General features: G+C 30.9%; 1 protein-coding gene and 1 pseudogene across 1 annotated transcript; both read right to left on the bottom strand.

Moving 5' to 3' along the window:
• Positions 1–644: 644 nt before the first annotated feature.
• LOC105617344 lies at positions 645–4,093 on the bottom strand (annotated as a pseudogene).
• A 4,568-nt stretch (positions 4,094–8,661) lies between these two features.
• On the bottom strand, positions 8,662–17,689 carry LOC105617201 (protein mesh). Its single transcript, XM_012198767.1, has 14 exons — positions 17,266–17,689; positions 16,468–16,709; positions 15,892–16,079; positions 15,462–15,777; positions 15,010–15,178; positions 14,678–14,935; positions 14,023–14,219; positions 13,810–13,955; positions 13,451–13,732; positions 12,430–12,899; positions 11,691–11,965; positions 9,868–10,294; positions 9,561–9,743; positions 8,662–9,116 (listed from the first exon to the last, which is right to left on the bottom strand). Exons 1-14 carry the CDS (start codon positions 17,687–17,689, stop codon positions 8,662–8,664), a joined length of 4,032 nt encoding a protein of 1,343 aa, XP_012054157.1.
• Between the last annotated feature and the right edge of the window lie 169 nt (positions 17,690–17,858).

A 17,858-nucleotide genomic window follows, 5' to 3' on the forward strand; every position in this document is an offset into this window, starting at 1 on the left:
CTTACAAAACAATTGTCTATAATTTCGCATATACATGTATGTATTTTAAATAATCTTAAAAATATTAGATTGTCCGGAAAGTTCGTGCCGATATTGAAGGAAAATTGAAACGCAGAAAATTTAAATTTTAGTATACATTTATTAAATTATATAAATTAGTCGGCACTTTCTGGACAACCCAATAATAAAAAGTTACATTTTTCTCAAGAAGTTTTTTACAGGTTTTAAGATGCTAGTAGCATGAAATTAAAGTTTTAATTAAATTTGGGATTATTGTAATATTTCACATTGATTATGTGTTGAAAGACCGAAAGTAATTGTTGTGCAATCATTTTTGAGTACATATGTATGCGTTTGTCTAACTTTGACCATAACTGGCGCTGCTTCATGTTTAGTTCTCTGTTTAATGCTCTGTGATTATATTACTATTTGTAAAATGTTTACGAATGATACGATGTATTTTGGTAGAAACCGAAGTCAGATCAATTACGTCTCTTCGAATTATTATGAAGATAGAAATAAAACAAGTAAAATGGGCAAAATTAACTTTTAGATTAAATACTTTTAGACTAAAAAATATTTGTTTCATACTAATGATCTTCCATTCAGTGATCGTACATATTTATAAATTTGTAGAGTGATAATTAAGCGTCTTCTTCCAAATTTTCTAAATATTGACAACTGTAGCAAGTTGCTAGGATTCCATCCGTTATTTTGTATTTCCAAAGTAGTTTATGTATATTTTGTTCATTTATTTCATCATATATTTTATATTTAGGCCCGTGATACATTTTCCAAGGTTTCATATGTGGTTTCGTATAACTTATTTTCAATTAATTTAAACCTTGATCTACAATATCTTTTTTGACAATATACTTTAGAATTTTTTGTATTTAATACCATAGTGTATCGTTGCAGTAGCGTATTAAGATCTCCTGAAGCAACTTCCATTTTTACAATTTTTATAGTCTGTTCCATTACAACTTCTTTATCAACTTTACTTTTTTTGTGTTCACTTCTAGATATATTTTTTCTTCTTTTTTTTAGCTTAATATAAGTGCTTCATCTAGGAATGGTATTTTCTTCGTCTAATATTTCCGGAGCATCTCTGGAATCCATAAGATTACTAAATATAGTAGATTAATTTTTGTTTTATCGTTTTTCAGTTACATTCTATGTCAATTTTAAATTACTTGTCTATGATTTGTAGATTACCAGTGACTGCAATGGCATGGAATTATTATGTATTAATATTATGTATTAATTATTATGTATTAATAAATATATATAAATTATATGATTACCATAATGGTCATTACTAAAAATTTAATTTAATTTATTATGGCGGAAACATAAAACGCTACATTTGTTTATTAAGTATAATTCAATTTATCTGGGATAATTATTTAGAATAGCATACCCCATCTAAAATCTTAATGAAAATACACTGTTGGTGATCTTGCTGCATGCAGGATGGATTTGTGATGGCATGGCCATGCGATCGTCCAAGTGTTTCCCGCGGTATGATTGCTTCGAGAGCACTTGGTCGAAAAAAATGAGATTTTCCTTGCTTTCCAAACTTTATTTGAACAGACCTCAGACCTGCAAATGTGTTTTAGTCAGTAGATGCGGAAAGAGTCTCAATAATGCGATAGCGTGATAAAATCTTTAACATGAGGCGAGCGCATACTATCAATGAGACAGTTAGAGCGGCCGATCTGATTGAAGTGTTGCTAATCGATTACGCACAACTCATGCGTCGCTTAATGATCGACATCTCGCGGATTGATCGATTCTTTATCGGATGATGTGACTAGAAGCCGTGAATATAAGTACCGAACATACATTCATCCGACGCGTTTTCATTCAAAAATGAAAAAATTTGACAAAAAAATGCGATGATCGACTTCAAGATATTAAGCGTTAAAGTTCGAGATTTTAGAGGTTAAGATATCTATCGTTCCGACTCGCTGCAGCGCTACGTATACGTAAGATCTGTTCTTTTTCGAAGAATTCTAAAATAGTGTAATAAATTAGAGTGAGACAGTTGTAGTTTTGAACACTTTCATTTGATTGGTCTATATTTTAGAATCTAATGGAATATGCCAATCAAATGAAAAATGATCACTAAGCGATCAGTAAGTAGTTGTCGTTTTGGAATGCATACTTCTTTGCTGTAGACTGATTTAATCGTAATAGTAAGTAAAATGGCATATTCAGTAGAGCAATTGAATAAAAATCCTTGGCTTGCTGTCCAAGATGTAGTTGGACATGCAAAATTGTAGCCGAGATTTATCCGAAAATTGTTCTAGGATCGCAACTTAACCGAATGATTCTCGTAAATTTCTCTTTTGTAAATGCAATAACGGAAGATTTTTTTACATATCTTATCCTTTATATTAAAAAAAGTGTATATACAAAAGATCGGAAATGTGTGATTCACTACAGGTTTAATTATTTAAATCATGAGGTAATATTATTCATTTTAATTAACGAATTAAATAATACATAATGAAACATTTGTAACATTTTGTAAAATTTTAATCCATATAAGAAAAATCAAAGAGATATATATTTATTAAATAATAAGCTCTATTCTATGCTTTAAAAGCATTATTTTAAAAATAACAATTCACTGTTTTAAAAACAACAATTCAATGCTTTAAAAACAATTTACTGCTTCAAAAATAACAAGTCACTGCTTTAAAAATACAAATTCATTGCTAATGTAAAGAATTTGTATGTTTAAAATAGTGTATTGTTGTTTTTAAGGCAGTTATTAATTAATTATTTTTAGAGCAGTGAATTGTTTTTAAAGCAGTGAATTATTTTTAAAGTAATGAATTGTCGTTTTTAAAGCGCTGAAAGTGCTTCAAACTACAACTGTCTCATTCTAATTTATTGCTATTTCAGAATTCTTCGAAGAAGAACAGATCTTACGTATATGTAGCGCTGCAGCGAGTCGGAATGACAGATATCTTAATCTCTAAAATCTCGAACTTTGACGCTTAATATCTCGGTTCACGAGGCCGACCGCCGCATTTTTTGCCAGATTCTTTCATTTTGAGTGAAAACGCGTTGGATGAATGTATTTTCATTAAGATTTTAGATGAGTATGTTATTCTAAATAATTACCTTATCTAGGATTCTATTCTTATTATCAATTCTGTACACGTACGAATATAATCAATACAATCTGACACGGGCGTGCAAAATTGTATTTAACTGAAATTTATTTAAGTTCGTAAACTAATTAATTTCTAATATTTTTCATCTTTCAATCCAATTTATAAAAGTTATTACAAAACTTAAATGTTATATGGTAAAATGTATATTCGTATGTATGACAAAAAAAATAATGGTTACAGTTTTATATAACATTAATTTATATAACATTAATTTCATGAAAATATATGCTCAATTTCAATTCTATTTGTAAAATCTTTCCTGTTTTTCAAATAACGAAATTGTAAAAACAAAATAAATAGAATGTATATAAAACCAACTTTTCATGCTTTTGGATGTGAAAAATATGAACAATACATTTTACATACTCAACATGTGGAATCAAGTATCTGCTTAAGACGAGACGAGTACTTCAGCAGGGTGCGAGTCCAAATCTTCCAAGAGTAACGGCGTTCAACAAAATGAGCATTTCGCATATTCGATGTCTTCTATTTCGTAATTATTCAGTATTTTTTGTCCAGAAACTATTTCTACTGCTCTTGCAAAAAAACTTTTATTGTCGTCTGAGTGCGTTATCAAATGGTTTTTAAATGGTAATGTTTTATCAAATTTACTTTTAATTGTCACGCCACAATTTGAAACAAGACATTTCCCAACATCAGTTTTGATATTGGCGATGAAGCCAATAAAACTTGTTGCTACGGACTCATATTTTGGGTCTTTCATTATTTCTGATTTATTATGCATTTCGTATAAATGTATGTAATATCATTCTAACATAATCGATGGCAAAAACAAGCTTTGATTCTTGTCTACAGCATTCACATTTGAATAACTGAATGTCCTCCGCGTCTAATCCAGATTCTTTGTAAAATTGCACTATACCTTCTGGTCACTGTTGAGTCATTTTCGTTAATATCGTTCTGTATCATGGATTGCTCACGACTAACTGCTTATTACTCGGAGATATGTTTACTATTTCAAAATTAGTTATAGCTAAGAGATCGAAGGAAGATATATGTCTTCTTATCAGAAAATGTAAATAAATACTGATATCTTTAGTTAGTTTGTGTGTGTGTATTAAATGTACCGTTTGACGGCAAATTGTGTAGCTCTACATCTCATTTCATATTTAATACAGTTCTAATATTTAATAAAATTCTAAAATTTTAAATTATTGAAACACTCAGAGAAAGAAAAAAATATTCTTATATATTGGGAATGTTTATTTGGATTTTATTAGGAATCTTTATTTTTAAAATATAAATCTAATAATAAGATTATATAGTGTTAAACCAACGTAACTTGCTTGAAGTTGCATATTACCAACATATATGAAAACATAATATGAAAAAATTTTAATTAAATTTAAACCAAGAAAAATATATTTTCGTTATTCGATAATAATAGTAATAATTATGATTTAAGGAAGAAGAAATGCAATATAGTGTTATATATATATTCAACGATTATAGCAAAATCACATAATATTATAATTAATGAGAAAACAAAGCTTTGAATAACGCGTGACGTTAGATTCACGAACTATATTTTTATAATGACATTGATGACGCATATATATATTCTTTAATGCAAAGTATTCTTTTCTTGAATCAATTAATTAATATAAAAATTTTTAAATATGTTTGCATAAATATCAGTTAATAAAAAAGCTGAGGTATGCGCACCGAACGATTTTTAATTAATGTATGTTAATGCGATATTAATGCGAGATTAATAAACCATTAAATGTAATTGTAAGAATAGCTTAAATGATGTCAGATGGTTTATGGAATGAAACAGAAAATATGTGATGATAATTAAATGAAATTAATTTATAGAAAAAAGCATTTGAATATTTTATAAAGCATTATATTTTCAAACAAAATGTTAGTGACATCGTTCTTGATATGTGAAGTCTATTTGCTGAACTGTATGCTTTTAGAACTGAAATAAATATAAATTTGACATTTGACGAAAGTGAGAAAGAGAGTTATAGTACTGTTTAGTATAGAACTCTCTAAAAGTCTTATATTTTGGTCGTCGCGCAGCATTATCTATTACACAGGACAATGCTTAATATATTCCATACATACATCGTAGCGACTGTAGTGTTTGTTCTAGCATGATACTTCGGACGACGTATTCATCAAAATGCAATAATTGAAACGAGAGATATTAGATAAGACGCTTATTTGGCTATTGTGTCGTTTCTTGTAACATGTTGATATATGCAGCAGGGAAGAGTCCCATATAAATAAAGCAAATAAAATGGGCGAGTGATTCAAAACGATTTCGAACAATCGATAATTTGAAATTTCGAATTAATTCAGTTCGAATTTCTCAAATTCGGAAAAAAGAACGAAGAATCGAATCTAATGAAATTCAATTGAAATTTGAACGAATATGCACACCAAATACATTAGACATTGGAATGCTAATTAGAAAGAAATTTATTGTATAATATTATGAAATAAAGGACAAAATTGAATATTAAAAGAGTATATAAATCTAATTTCAATTTCTGATGAATTTGAGTATGACAGATGCTATAAGTATTTCTGTTGGACTCATAATCATCATAATCATTAACTGCATAATATATAATAAATTTTTCTTTAAATGTATATTATAAGCAATATATATTATAAGCAACCTTAAATGTATGTTATAAGCAATAAAAATTAATAAAGTTTTATTCAACATTTTTGTTACACTCTGTATAGCTATCTGTATTTCCATTTCTTTAAATTCATAAATCTTGCCTGTAGAATAAAGTGGAGCAATATTTATGACGGAACATCGTTCGTAACTTGGATAATTCGAAAAAAAGATTTCTCTTATTCTAATTTATTAATGTATCTTTAAAAATTGATTGAGTTTGAAAATATGTTTAATTTAAAAGAAGGAAATAGTATTGTTTTTTCTTCTGTCGTTGTGCACATTTACAATGCAAGCAATAGTAGACTTAAAAAAAGATGAAGAAAAAAAAGAAAAGCTACGAATTTGTTAAATGTAGTTTTTCGTAAATATGTATACTTAAATAAAAGTTATGACATAATATTCACTGAGTGGGAATTGGTGAATTACAAGTAAATAATGCGAAATGATATATGAATATCGTACAAAAGTTCTACATTTCTAAAAATTTGACATATAAAATTTTCTCTAATTGATTTCCGTGATTTTGCTTGGATTGTAAGGGATAGACTCCTCATCCTCGTCGATCTTCCGCAACCGTTGCAGTTCTGCTTGCCGCGTCCTGAAAAATATCATAGCGGTTTAGTCGCGATCATATACAAGATTCACCTCGGAATTGACAATGAACAGGTTCAATACCTTGCTAAAACCTCCTCACTTTCCCGTTGTTGCTTTCGGCTCTTGAGAGCTCGATATCCGACACAAATGATTACCAACAGAATGGGTATCAGGCAAGCCAGCACTATGCCGCTGGTAATACCCGCTTGACGAGAGCTATATTCCTGCTGACCTGCGATGTGCATAATAAAATACATCGTACATTACACTGCATGAATGTATAAGAAGAAGCTAATCAAATAATCGCAAAAATTTTTGAATTTAAATGGAATCAATTTACATTTTGTGCTGGCCATCAAAAGGACACATATGGTAGAATTTTATGATAAGTCATAGAACAGAATAATGTACTGTTTTTCTGACATAGAACAAATTTTTTATGTAGATGTGTGTGATAACTGATAAAATTTTATTTTTAAACGGAATATATGGAAATGATAAACACAATCAGTATGCTATTATTTTCGTATGCTTAACTTAAATAATTTTTTTCTATTAGAGGAAGAGAAAAGAGAAAGATTATCTCAAAATGTAACATATTTAAGAATACTTAAGCTAAGTTTACTGTAAAATCTCATGAAATATTCCGCGCTACAAAGTTTTAAAATTTATAAATTTCGAATTGTAAATCAATTCTAAATACTATTATTATTATTAAATGAATTTTTCATAATAATACATTAAATAAAATAATCAAGTAATAGAAGGAGGAGACAAAGAATATTGTGACAGAAAAAAAACTCAACTCTCTGGTAGAAATTTCCATTCCATTCGAATGCTGTTCTAATGCTGCGTTATGTAAATCATGCTTTTTTAGGTCAAACATTCTGTGCATGCATGTGGAATAGAAATTTCCTATTTATTTAATGGTGTATAAAATTTTATTAAGATTCTTTTACAATATGTATGAACACAAATATGTGATTGAATTGTAATAAAATACATAAATACTATCATTGCGATTGTAAATATAAATCGGTGATACAATTAAATAGTTGCTATTGCATTCAACCATTGCTTAGAATCACGTAATCTCTTGTGTTAACTAATTATTCCTATGCATATACATATAGGTAAGATAATAAGTATATTTTAAATGCAGTTAATACTTTATTTCTATTCCACAGCAAGAACAGTATACAGATATGTAATATCTCTATTATTTATAAAACTACACATAAATCGAACGATGACGATGACGAAAATGATATGTTTAGAAAATATTACCTATCTTATAATTTTCTAAAAAGAAAAAATTATCAATAGTTGTTTTTATGCTAGATTTTAATCAGTCGCGCATCAATTTAATTTTTCGATCAATATATATTAGATATTATGTTGTTACAGATTTATTAATATAAAGAGTGAAAGTAGCTCGTATTAAATATATAAAATTAAAAGGTTAGTATAAAAACGAATAAAAATGTCAAATTAATAAAACATATATATTTAATGAACTTTCGGAACTTTCGACTTAACTAACAAAGCCCTTTTCAGCTGCAATGAACATTTAATCAGTCGAATACAATTAAAATAGAATAAAGAAAATTTTCATATAAAACATGATGTAAAAATATGCAACATACAGATGAAAAAAATTTTTGTCTGTTTTAATTATAGCCGATTGATTGAGCATTTGTAATGGCTGAAGAAGGTTTTATCAAACCGAAACATTCTATTTAATTTCATTAAATACGTTTTAATTAATTTGACATATATTTTTGCTTAATTTTTGTTTAATTTTGGCTTTTAACTTTTACGGATATATATATATATATTACTTTTTCACGTGTGTACAACAGACATTCTTATATGTATGCGTGCAAGATGTATATGTTTGAAATTAGAATCAAAATATACAATGTATTGTCATGGTCTGATACACACACATATATTGATTCAAAATGATGCGTGGAAATAAATCAATTTCTAAACAGAATATATCATTTGTACTGCAACTATACGTACTACTAATACTTTCTACTACTGTAGATTTAAATTTTATTCTCTTTAACTTACTTTTCATTTTTTTTTCAGTTCCAAGAATTAGAAATAAAGAATAAATTAAACAGAGATTAAAATTAATCTACATTGATAAAAATGGAAAAATTTTTTCAGTAGGTTGCACATTTCTACGACATAAGAGATAAATATCATTTAAACGTCGCTCTCTTTCGAAGGACTTCCTGTTTTTCTAATCGAGTCCGTGCCCGAATCTGACCCTGTGAGTGAGATAGGGTCCTTCAGGTCCCATTCTTTATCCTCGAAGTCAATGTCCGGTCTATTGGGTAGGGGTTCATGGGTGCGGTACACTCTGTCGTAACTACGGCGCTTTCTAGTGCCGCTATTAGTCTCAATTGTACTAGTGTCGCTAATTGGAGTAATGGCCCTATCGTCGTACGATTTTAACGGCGCGCTCTGTTTCAACGTGGATTCATTGTCGATACCAGAATCGCGCTCGGAATAACGCCAAGATTTCATCGAACCTCCCCGCGATTGATTCCTTCTCATATAAATAAAACCACCGGCGATGCAGGCCATCACGGGTATTAACACGGCGGAAATAATGCCCATTACGGTCCACGCTGTACGCTGAACGTACTCGATTTGACCTATATTTATATTATAACAAGCGTATCAATTGTAGTACAAAAATGAAGGAAATATATTAATTTGAAAATCAATCGGAGGAAATAGGAAAAGAGATTACGTTAAGAGATATCAAATAAAGGGAAAAAAAGAGAGCTACAAAAATCATTGTTAAAACATTCAACAGGATTGTTTGTTAGCAATTCTATGAACTTAACTTTGACAAAAACAAATTCTTATTGATTAATTACTATCAGATTTGACTTTTACAATTTAACAAATTGATAGAATTTGAATTTTCTCTCGAATTCATCAGTCTGATAAATGCACTATCATTAATAATTATTTTCTTTATCTTATACCTTATTGCATTTCTTATTTTTGTACCTTTAATTGTTTAAGATCATTTAGCAGGTGAGATTGCAGTGAGAAACTGATACATTAAATAATAACGCAAGCATACTTACGAAGGCATTCTGTATATCCGTATTCCGGGACGTTCCATCGTCCTTCCGGTGTGCACACTCGACGTTGATCACCAATTAGTATGAAATCTTGATTACATTCGAAACTTACTTTCGTTCCAGGGACAAATAGGAAATTGCTCTTACGTCCGAATCGTGGTGTTTCCAGTATACCACAAGATACAACTTGAAAATGAAAAATATATACTTATATAATATAAGCGGATGACAAAAAAAGTTTTTAATATGTTTAAATATTTAATTTAAGTTTAGAAATAGTAATACTTAAAGTTGTGAATTGTTTACTTACTTTCTTTATTGTTCAACGCTCGGATTTGAGTATAGGTGTCGTAATAATTTCGAGTAAAATGTGCTAAATCTCGATTCAACGTCATAACGTAATCATATTGACACTGATACGAATCACCGCAAAGATCAATCGCGCGGTTAATATCGTACGTTCTATTCACTGGGAGTATTTCTGATGGATATTTTCGAAATTCCGGCTTGAATGTGCGATTAGCATAATAGCTCGCCGTTCTACCAAACTCTCTGTGAAATAAAGCCGCACCTAACACTTTGTTCTCTTTGTCTTCTAACATCCACTGTATTGCGAAATCTGTATGAATAGCTTCTGAATGATTTACACTATTGATTGGGACTTGATATCCCAACGGATTTGTCAAATCGTCTAGAGGATCGAAATTCCAAATACCGAAAAGTCCTCTGGTTTTATTCTACAATGAAAAAATATTTAATAAACATAGATTTGTAGTAAATAATAGGCCTATTCTTTTTTGAAGTTCTTGCAAAGTTTATCTTTCTTCTTTTTCTCTCTACGTTAGTGAAAAAAAGAAAAAATAAATATAACACTATACAAGAAGTTCAGTTTAAAAAAACAGATTTTTTAGTACTTATACTTTATGTAAAAAACAGTGGCAATTTAGGGCCAAAATTTGCCTATGATGGAAACGTATAAAATCGGTCAATTTTTATTGATTTGAACATATTGAATTCGAATATAAATTTATAATTCTTCAAAGTCCATTTCTCCAAAGGAACTTTGTGAAAATGCAATTTTTCTTTTTGCAGAAAAATTGCTTTTCACAAAATTCCCCAGACTTTGGAGAACTTTAAGCTTTACTTTGCAGCAAAATATTATATTTCCCAATGAACAAATAGTAACTGAATAAGAAATCTCTTTTTCTATTATAATGATCTCAAAAACTGCAATTTTTTTGCAATGTAAAAATCAATGTTACACGGCATACAATAACATGAATAAAACAAAGATAAATGTCCGTACTGCATGGTCATGGAATGCGTTTCTGCTTTTTCACCATCAGCATTAGTTTTACCCAAAATACACTGCGTGGCAATTACTGAGTATCTCTTACAAGAAAAGAGACTCAACTGTCTCCCCCTAATCTTAATGAGCTTTTAATATTATTCTCCAGATAAAAGTAACACGTATTTTTGTATATGTGCCCGTTTTCACTTTTAAGGGTAAAACACCGATAAAATATCGGTTTTCTCTTTTGAAATAAATATCGTCAAAACTATAAGAGATAAGAAAAAAATGTTTGAAATGAAAGTAGCATGGTTTCCAGAATACTTTATAATAAAAAAAAGAAAAAAATTTTTTGACTTTTTTATTATATTATATAATTATATATATTATATTATTAAATAAAAATTATTAAAAAAATTTTTTTGTTATATAATATATATAATATTTTTTATTTTATTACGAACATTCATCTTTGTTTTGTTTGTGTTATTGTCGTGTAACATTGACTTTTACATTGCAAAAAAATTGCAATTTTTAAGAGTATAACAGAAATATTTTGCTACAAAGTAAAGCTTAAAATTCTCCAAAGTCTGGATAATTTTTGTGAAAATGCAATTTTTTTTGTAGAAAAATGGCATTTGCACAAAGTTCCCCGGACTTTGGAGAATTTCAAACTTTATATTCGAGTTCAGCACGTCTAAATCTATAAAGATTGACCGATTTCATACGTTTCCATTACACATTTTGGTCCTAAACTATCACCGTTTTTTTACTGTATATTTATATGTATATTAATTTCAATCCTTATACTATGTAATAGAAAAAAATCATTCTCTTCTTACCACATATGTCCATGGTAGATATGTTCGAGCGCATAAGAATCCTTCGTTCTCAATGACTTCTATACCAGCACCAGTATCGAGCATAATAATAACCTCGCTCTGATTCAAAATATACGTGGGAGTGTAAACGACAGCCCCGGGGAAATGTTGGAATTTTAAGGCTGGTCTGTCGAAGTATATTCTTTGACCATCTGCGAAGACATCAAGCCGATATCGCCATTGCGCATGCTTGGGTCTCAAACGAACTTCGATGGTAGCGGAATTATTACCTCTCACTGCAAGATATATTAATTATCATCACATTATTACATACATTATTATTAATGTAATGTAAGCGGTATTAATATTAGACAAAGGCCGAAAGATCACTTTAACCCTCTAAAGATGATGAGATAAAGATGATCAACATTAGTAACGACACATTAGTTATTGATTACGCTGAGTCTGTGAGATCCAGTTAATTAATTATATGCTAAACAACATTAATTAATTTTAAGAAATTAAAATAATATAACTTGTGTGCGTGTGTATAAATACTAAATTTATTTTAATAATATAATTTATGATTTTATAACATTGCAGTGTGTATGTTTATTTTATTAACAATAATTTAAATTGCAGATATAATACAAAGAATGAGGTCAAATAGATTCACTGTTAGTTTCAAAGGATTAAGAAAGCAATTTGAACCTGGAAAGTTGCTAACAGAACGTCAGAAAATTTTCATGCAGAAACTTACCTACTACCGAGGTAAGATGCGTTGCCATTACGTCACCATAGATATTCTTCGGCATTTGCTCAAATCTACCTTGTACGTCGAGTTTATCTCTGACATCATTCACTCGTAGCAGAACGAACTCGCCTTTACCATTAAAGGTATATTCAACACCATCAAACGTGACGAAGTGAGGATCACCGAATATCGCTGACACCCCCGGCGATTGATAGGCAATGCAATCCTGCGACGGTCTCCGTTCAAATCGGAACGTCTCGCAACCGACAGCCTGTTCTTCCTGCCAGAGACAACACGCATACATAGGCACTACATCGTGCCACCATTGCGACAGAGTCGGGACCTTGTTAGCCTCATTCCACGGGAAGAAGCCCAAATTGTGAGATCGATGCGGTCGCGATCCCCATTGCTGATCATAAGACAGCATGAGAAAACCGTTTTGATCGTAACAACATTGTTGCTCCGAACCGTCCAAACTAAAATAGTAGGAGTAAGCAGTGCATCAAGAGTTTATATGTTAAGCTGTTGTATAGTAAGTAGTACTTTATTGTGATTTATAAGTAAATGCTTTTGTTCGAGATATCAATATTAGTTGCCATATCGTTAATAAAAGTAACAAATAATAAAATATTAACATTTTTCAAAGAAATCGATCTATTAAGACTAACATATTTTTGTGTAAAAACAATATGTAACTCATTCACTTATATAAAAAAGTGTTTCATCCCTTATTATGATCTCTTATTACTTTGATAAGAAATTTGCGTTAAACTAGCAGTACTCGAATTTTAAGAACTCATAGTTTTATCAGGAATACATTATAATTGAAAGTATAACAGGAAAGAAAGTAAAATTAGAAAAATTGCATATTTACTCTATTCTAATTAAAATGTTCTAAATCAGAATTTAAAAAATGCTTTATTGAAAAGTTGCTTAAGATGTGTCACTTTTATCGCAGCAATATATGTATGAAATATGCGTGTGTAAGAAATAGAGTGTCCTTCCCAAACGGAAAGGCTTTACTTACTTGGGCGCACCTGTTCTCACACAGTGAGTCGCACGTTGATTATAATAGCAATCTATATTTGAGTCTTTGTCACAATTGTAATCCGGAAGAAAGCGACCTTTGTCGTACAAAGCATGATCTAGGATGCAAGGACAAAGCGCCACTTCGGCGGCAAAGTTTTTGAGATATCGATCATGCATAATCCATTTGTCACAGATTTTCGCAGCCCATCGTGACCCATATTGCCGTTCCCATTGAGGAGCGAAATACCAACCGAGCGGAATCGGCCTGCTCCATAAACTCCTATATAAGATTAAAATCTTTAAACGCGATCTTAAACAAACCATCAGAATATAAATATTTTATCTTAATAAACCTACGGTGTTATCGATAGTCCGGAGTATAAGTGCGGTTCGGTCAAGTTGATTTGAATAAAGCCAAACACCATGTCCATATGATATGGATTGTACTCGTCCCTGTATTTGACTGGTTTGATGACATAGTTACCAATATTGGTATGCGATTTCTGAAATGTATATAATAATTTTATCGCTATTTCATCTTTTCACCGTTTCAGATTGTCTTGGACAAACCTCTAAAACCGTTATGTATTCAAATTCGGGTGTGGTCTTGGTCTCTCTGTATCCCCATAAGGATATCTGTATTCCTGCTCCGAAATTGGTAGTTAAATTATACGCGTTCCATGTGATTTTTATTTCCTCCGGGTTCTTCAAGTGAACGGCCTCCTTATCAGTAAAGAAAATCCTCTCCGTTGCCGTTGCTGGAGTTTCTATGAATAAAAGTTATACGCTATCTTATTGAAGATAATAGAAACATTATTACTTCTCTATTACATATGATTAATATAATCGAAGAAACGTATACACATTTCAAAAAAATATGGAGTGTGTATTTAACAACATAAATCTTAAATATAATTTTCACTGTTGATATAAACATCAACATGATACAAATTTAACATCATAGGCTCCATGATATTAAATTTACATCATGTTAGTGTTTATATCAATATGGTAAATTATATATTTAAAGTAATTCATGATTTAAAAATTCGTATCCATATTTTTATATATAACACCAACATAAATGATATGGATTTAATGCCATATTAAATGTACATCGTGTTGGTGTTTATATGATGAGAATTATATAAATACCACATAATGTGAAATTCATATACATATTTTTTAGAGTAAAAATTATTATGATGTAGAAGAGAGATCTTACCGACGAAATATTTTCCCTTCCAATCGTAAGTACCACTATCGATGGCGATATAAAAACGTATGTAACCTTCGTACTTCAAGAACGGTTGTACGCAAATCGCGCGATTCCTGTCTACTACTGTACCCATCACTACTTCGTTTTCGAAACGGCACTTGATCTTTTGACTCTCGTTGAAACACGGACCGGTGATGTTGACGACGGTACCTCCTAACATGTTTCCAGATTCCGGAGCGAAAACCAGCGGCAGATGAGCTCCGGCTGTGCATTATCACACAATGAAAATATTTATTCATTCTTTAATTAATAATTATTAAAAACAATTGCTCTTTTACCAATGTCTTTATTACAGGTGCCCAGCATTATTTTTTCATCTATCCTAAAAATATGTCGTCCTGGAAAACCATTAGCCCAGCCACGGCTTGTTAAATCACGGATCGTAGTTGCCTGAGAATAAGGCTTATACTCGTAGCTTTGAGTACCGTTTCCAGCATTAAATCCTACCTGTGATGAATGAGTTTTGCAAATAATTTATGTTTTATCAAATGGATCTTTATTCTTTCGAAATAGTTCTTATTTTGCACTGCTAGAATTTTACTTTCCCAAACAACACACAAGAGAAGAAAATGTTTTTATAATGTCTTTCAGATTTTTTAGATATGTATATGTCTCAAACGTCTTTATGATATTTTATGATATTTTTATTGACTTGATAATTAACTTGGATTGCGTAAAATTGAAGTAAAATATATGATATAAAATTTATCCTTATTCCGCGATTGCTTACAAATGCAGCGACTCCATTTTCGCCTTGTGTTGTATCACCGCCCGCTTCGGTATGACTCGTCCATTTAATGTTAAGGTAATTAAAGATAACATAAGTGAAGACTTCATCAGTAGCCAAAACTAGCTGAAATGTGTTAGTTGTTTGAAGAGATAGATCGATACCACCCGTGAAGGACATATTTTTCCACGTTGCAATAAGAGCGTGTTTGGGTATGAATGAATCAGCGCCAATAACACCCTCACGGATGTCCCACATGACACGCTCTCGCATTTCTACGCCGAACTGATCGGTTCTCGATTGCAAATCCCTCTCGAGCCTAAAGAGCACAATTATTTTTCGTAAATCTCTTCGGCTTTTTGAGAAATCCATGTATAAAATAATAAAAATTTCCAAAATGATACGGTAATTTTTAAAGTTTATATATCCATACCTAAAATACACTCCCGGTTTCCTATGATCGATATCGTTTTCTCTTAACATTCCTATGCGACATTTACTGAAGAAAATGCCGATAAAAGCAGGGTCATTCTTTTTAGGCCAATCTTTAACGGGAAAAACCAGAGGGTATGTAAGGTACTCTGGTGGATCACTAAACTCCAAGTACCCATTGACAGTTAACTAAAACGTTACATTTCATTTAACATTATATTCAACAGAAAATAAATTTTTATTTTATCTCTTTTTTAATAAATGTGTATGGATGACGAAAATAAAGCCAAAACGTAAATAAAAGGGAAGAATTTCTAAAAAAGCATAAACGAAGCTTTTAGAAAAATTAAGGCAATGAAACGTAAAAGAAAACGTCAAAAAAACATTTTTTAGAAACTTCGATTACGCTTCTGTCACTATCCTCTAATATTTGACTTACGTTTCAATTTTATTGTTACAAAGGATATCGACGTTCGGATATTCAATTGATGAATTCAGATTTTAAATTAACGTATGTAAATATTAAGTATTTATGATATTAGAAATTATATAAATAATTATAAAAATGGTCTCGTACTCTTGTATAGTTGTATCTAAAGCCGAAGAAAGGTAACTGGAAATTCAAGTTTTTATGGATCTGCAGATTTGTCGCCTGCAGAGCTGATTGGTAATCGCCCATATCATCAGCACCACCTTTATCAAAATACCAGTACATGAATTCAGATCGAATTTTTTCCAATCTATCTTTTGGTATTTCATAATACGGTGGATTATCATCCGGACGAGGCGCGTATCTATTAGCGTCAGGTGAATCTGAATCTGTAAGTATGCATCGAAAAAGGGGATCGATCATTTATTGCATAATATTAAACAATATTTATTCAACAATTATTGTAAATATTTTATATATTTTTATTCGAACAAGAATTTCATTCTTAATCACATGTATGCAATATCATTGCAATATTAAGAATAAATGTAAATAATCAAAGCATTTGATTAAAAACCAATCTTTAATTAAATCATTAATCCATACGAGTTTATGATTTATCAAAATGGCTCGTCTCATCCAATGAATCATCCTCGATTCACATTAAAGTGAGTAACTGATAAATACACCGTGTGATAAGCAATGATATGAATTTTCTTTTATAGTGCGCGAGGTAAAAAGTACACAGGAACTTGAGAATGTTGAAACTCGTGTCAGATTATTTTAAATGACCGTTTCAGAAATAGAGCAATTCAGAAAAATGCAATCGTTTCAAAAGAGAAATTAATAGAAAATGAATTCAGCAAGCAATTAAGCAACTATTGTTGCTTAATATTATACTGATTGCGAAACGATGGTCACGCCCACTGATAACGAATTACTTACCGTATCTTACATATTTTCCATTCTTTTCGTTCGCTATTCTACCGGAAGCTATTTGAACGGTGGGCGAATCCACTGCGGACTCGCCTTTTGCTGCAAAAGCATTTTCAACTTCCGTCAAAACTTGCACCGAACTTTCTACGTCGTCTTTCTTTTCAACAGGAATTAACTCTTTCTCCTCCACAGCTAGATCTTCGGCCTCTAAAGGAACCTCCTTCGTTTGCGGTGGCAAATCGACGTTCTCCTTCGCAATTAGGTTTTCATTCGATTCAGGTAAATTCAATCCAAACGCACTTTCGAACGTCTCATTTTCATTTTGCGCGATAATGCTACGTGGTGTTAATGAGAGAAGACAGGCGAGAAGAAGGATCCATTTTAATAATGCGAAAATGCAATCGAGCTCTTTCCACGACGCTCGAGGTCGCATTTTCGTAAAGCGCGGTGTACCGACTAATTACTTTAATACGCACAACGAGACTGAATACTCGGATTCAAGTAACAGGTCGCGATAACAGGTACTGATATCATCGGCTCTAATATGATAACATTATCTCTTTACTACAGATGGGTGCGTAGAATGAACGGGAAAGTAAGGA

This window comes from Atta cephalotes, assembly GCF_000143395.1.
Source record: "Atta cephalotes unplaced genomic scaffold scaffold00012, whole genome shotgun sequence".
NCBI classification, from domain to species: Eukaryota; Metazoa; Arthropoda; class Insecta; order Hymenoptera; family Formicidae; genus Atta; species Atta cephalotes.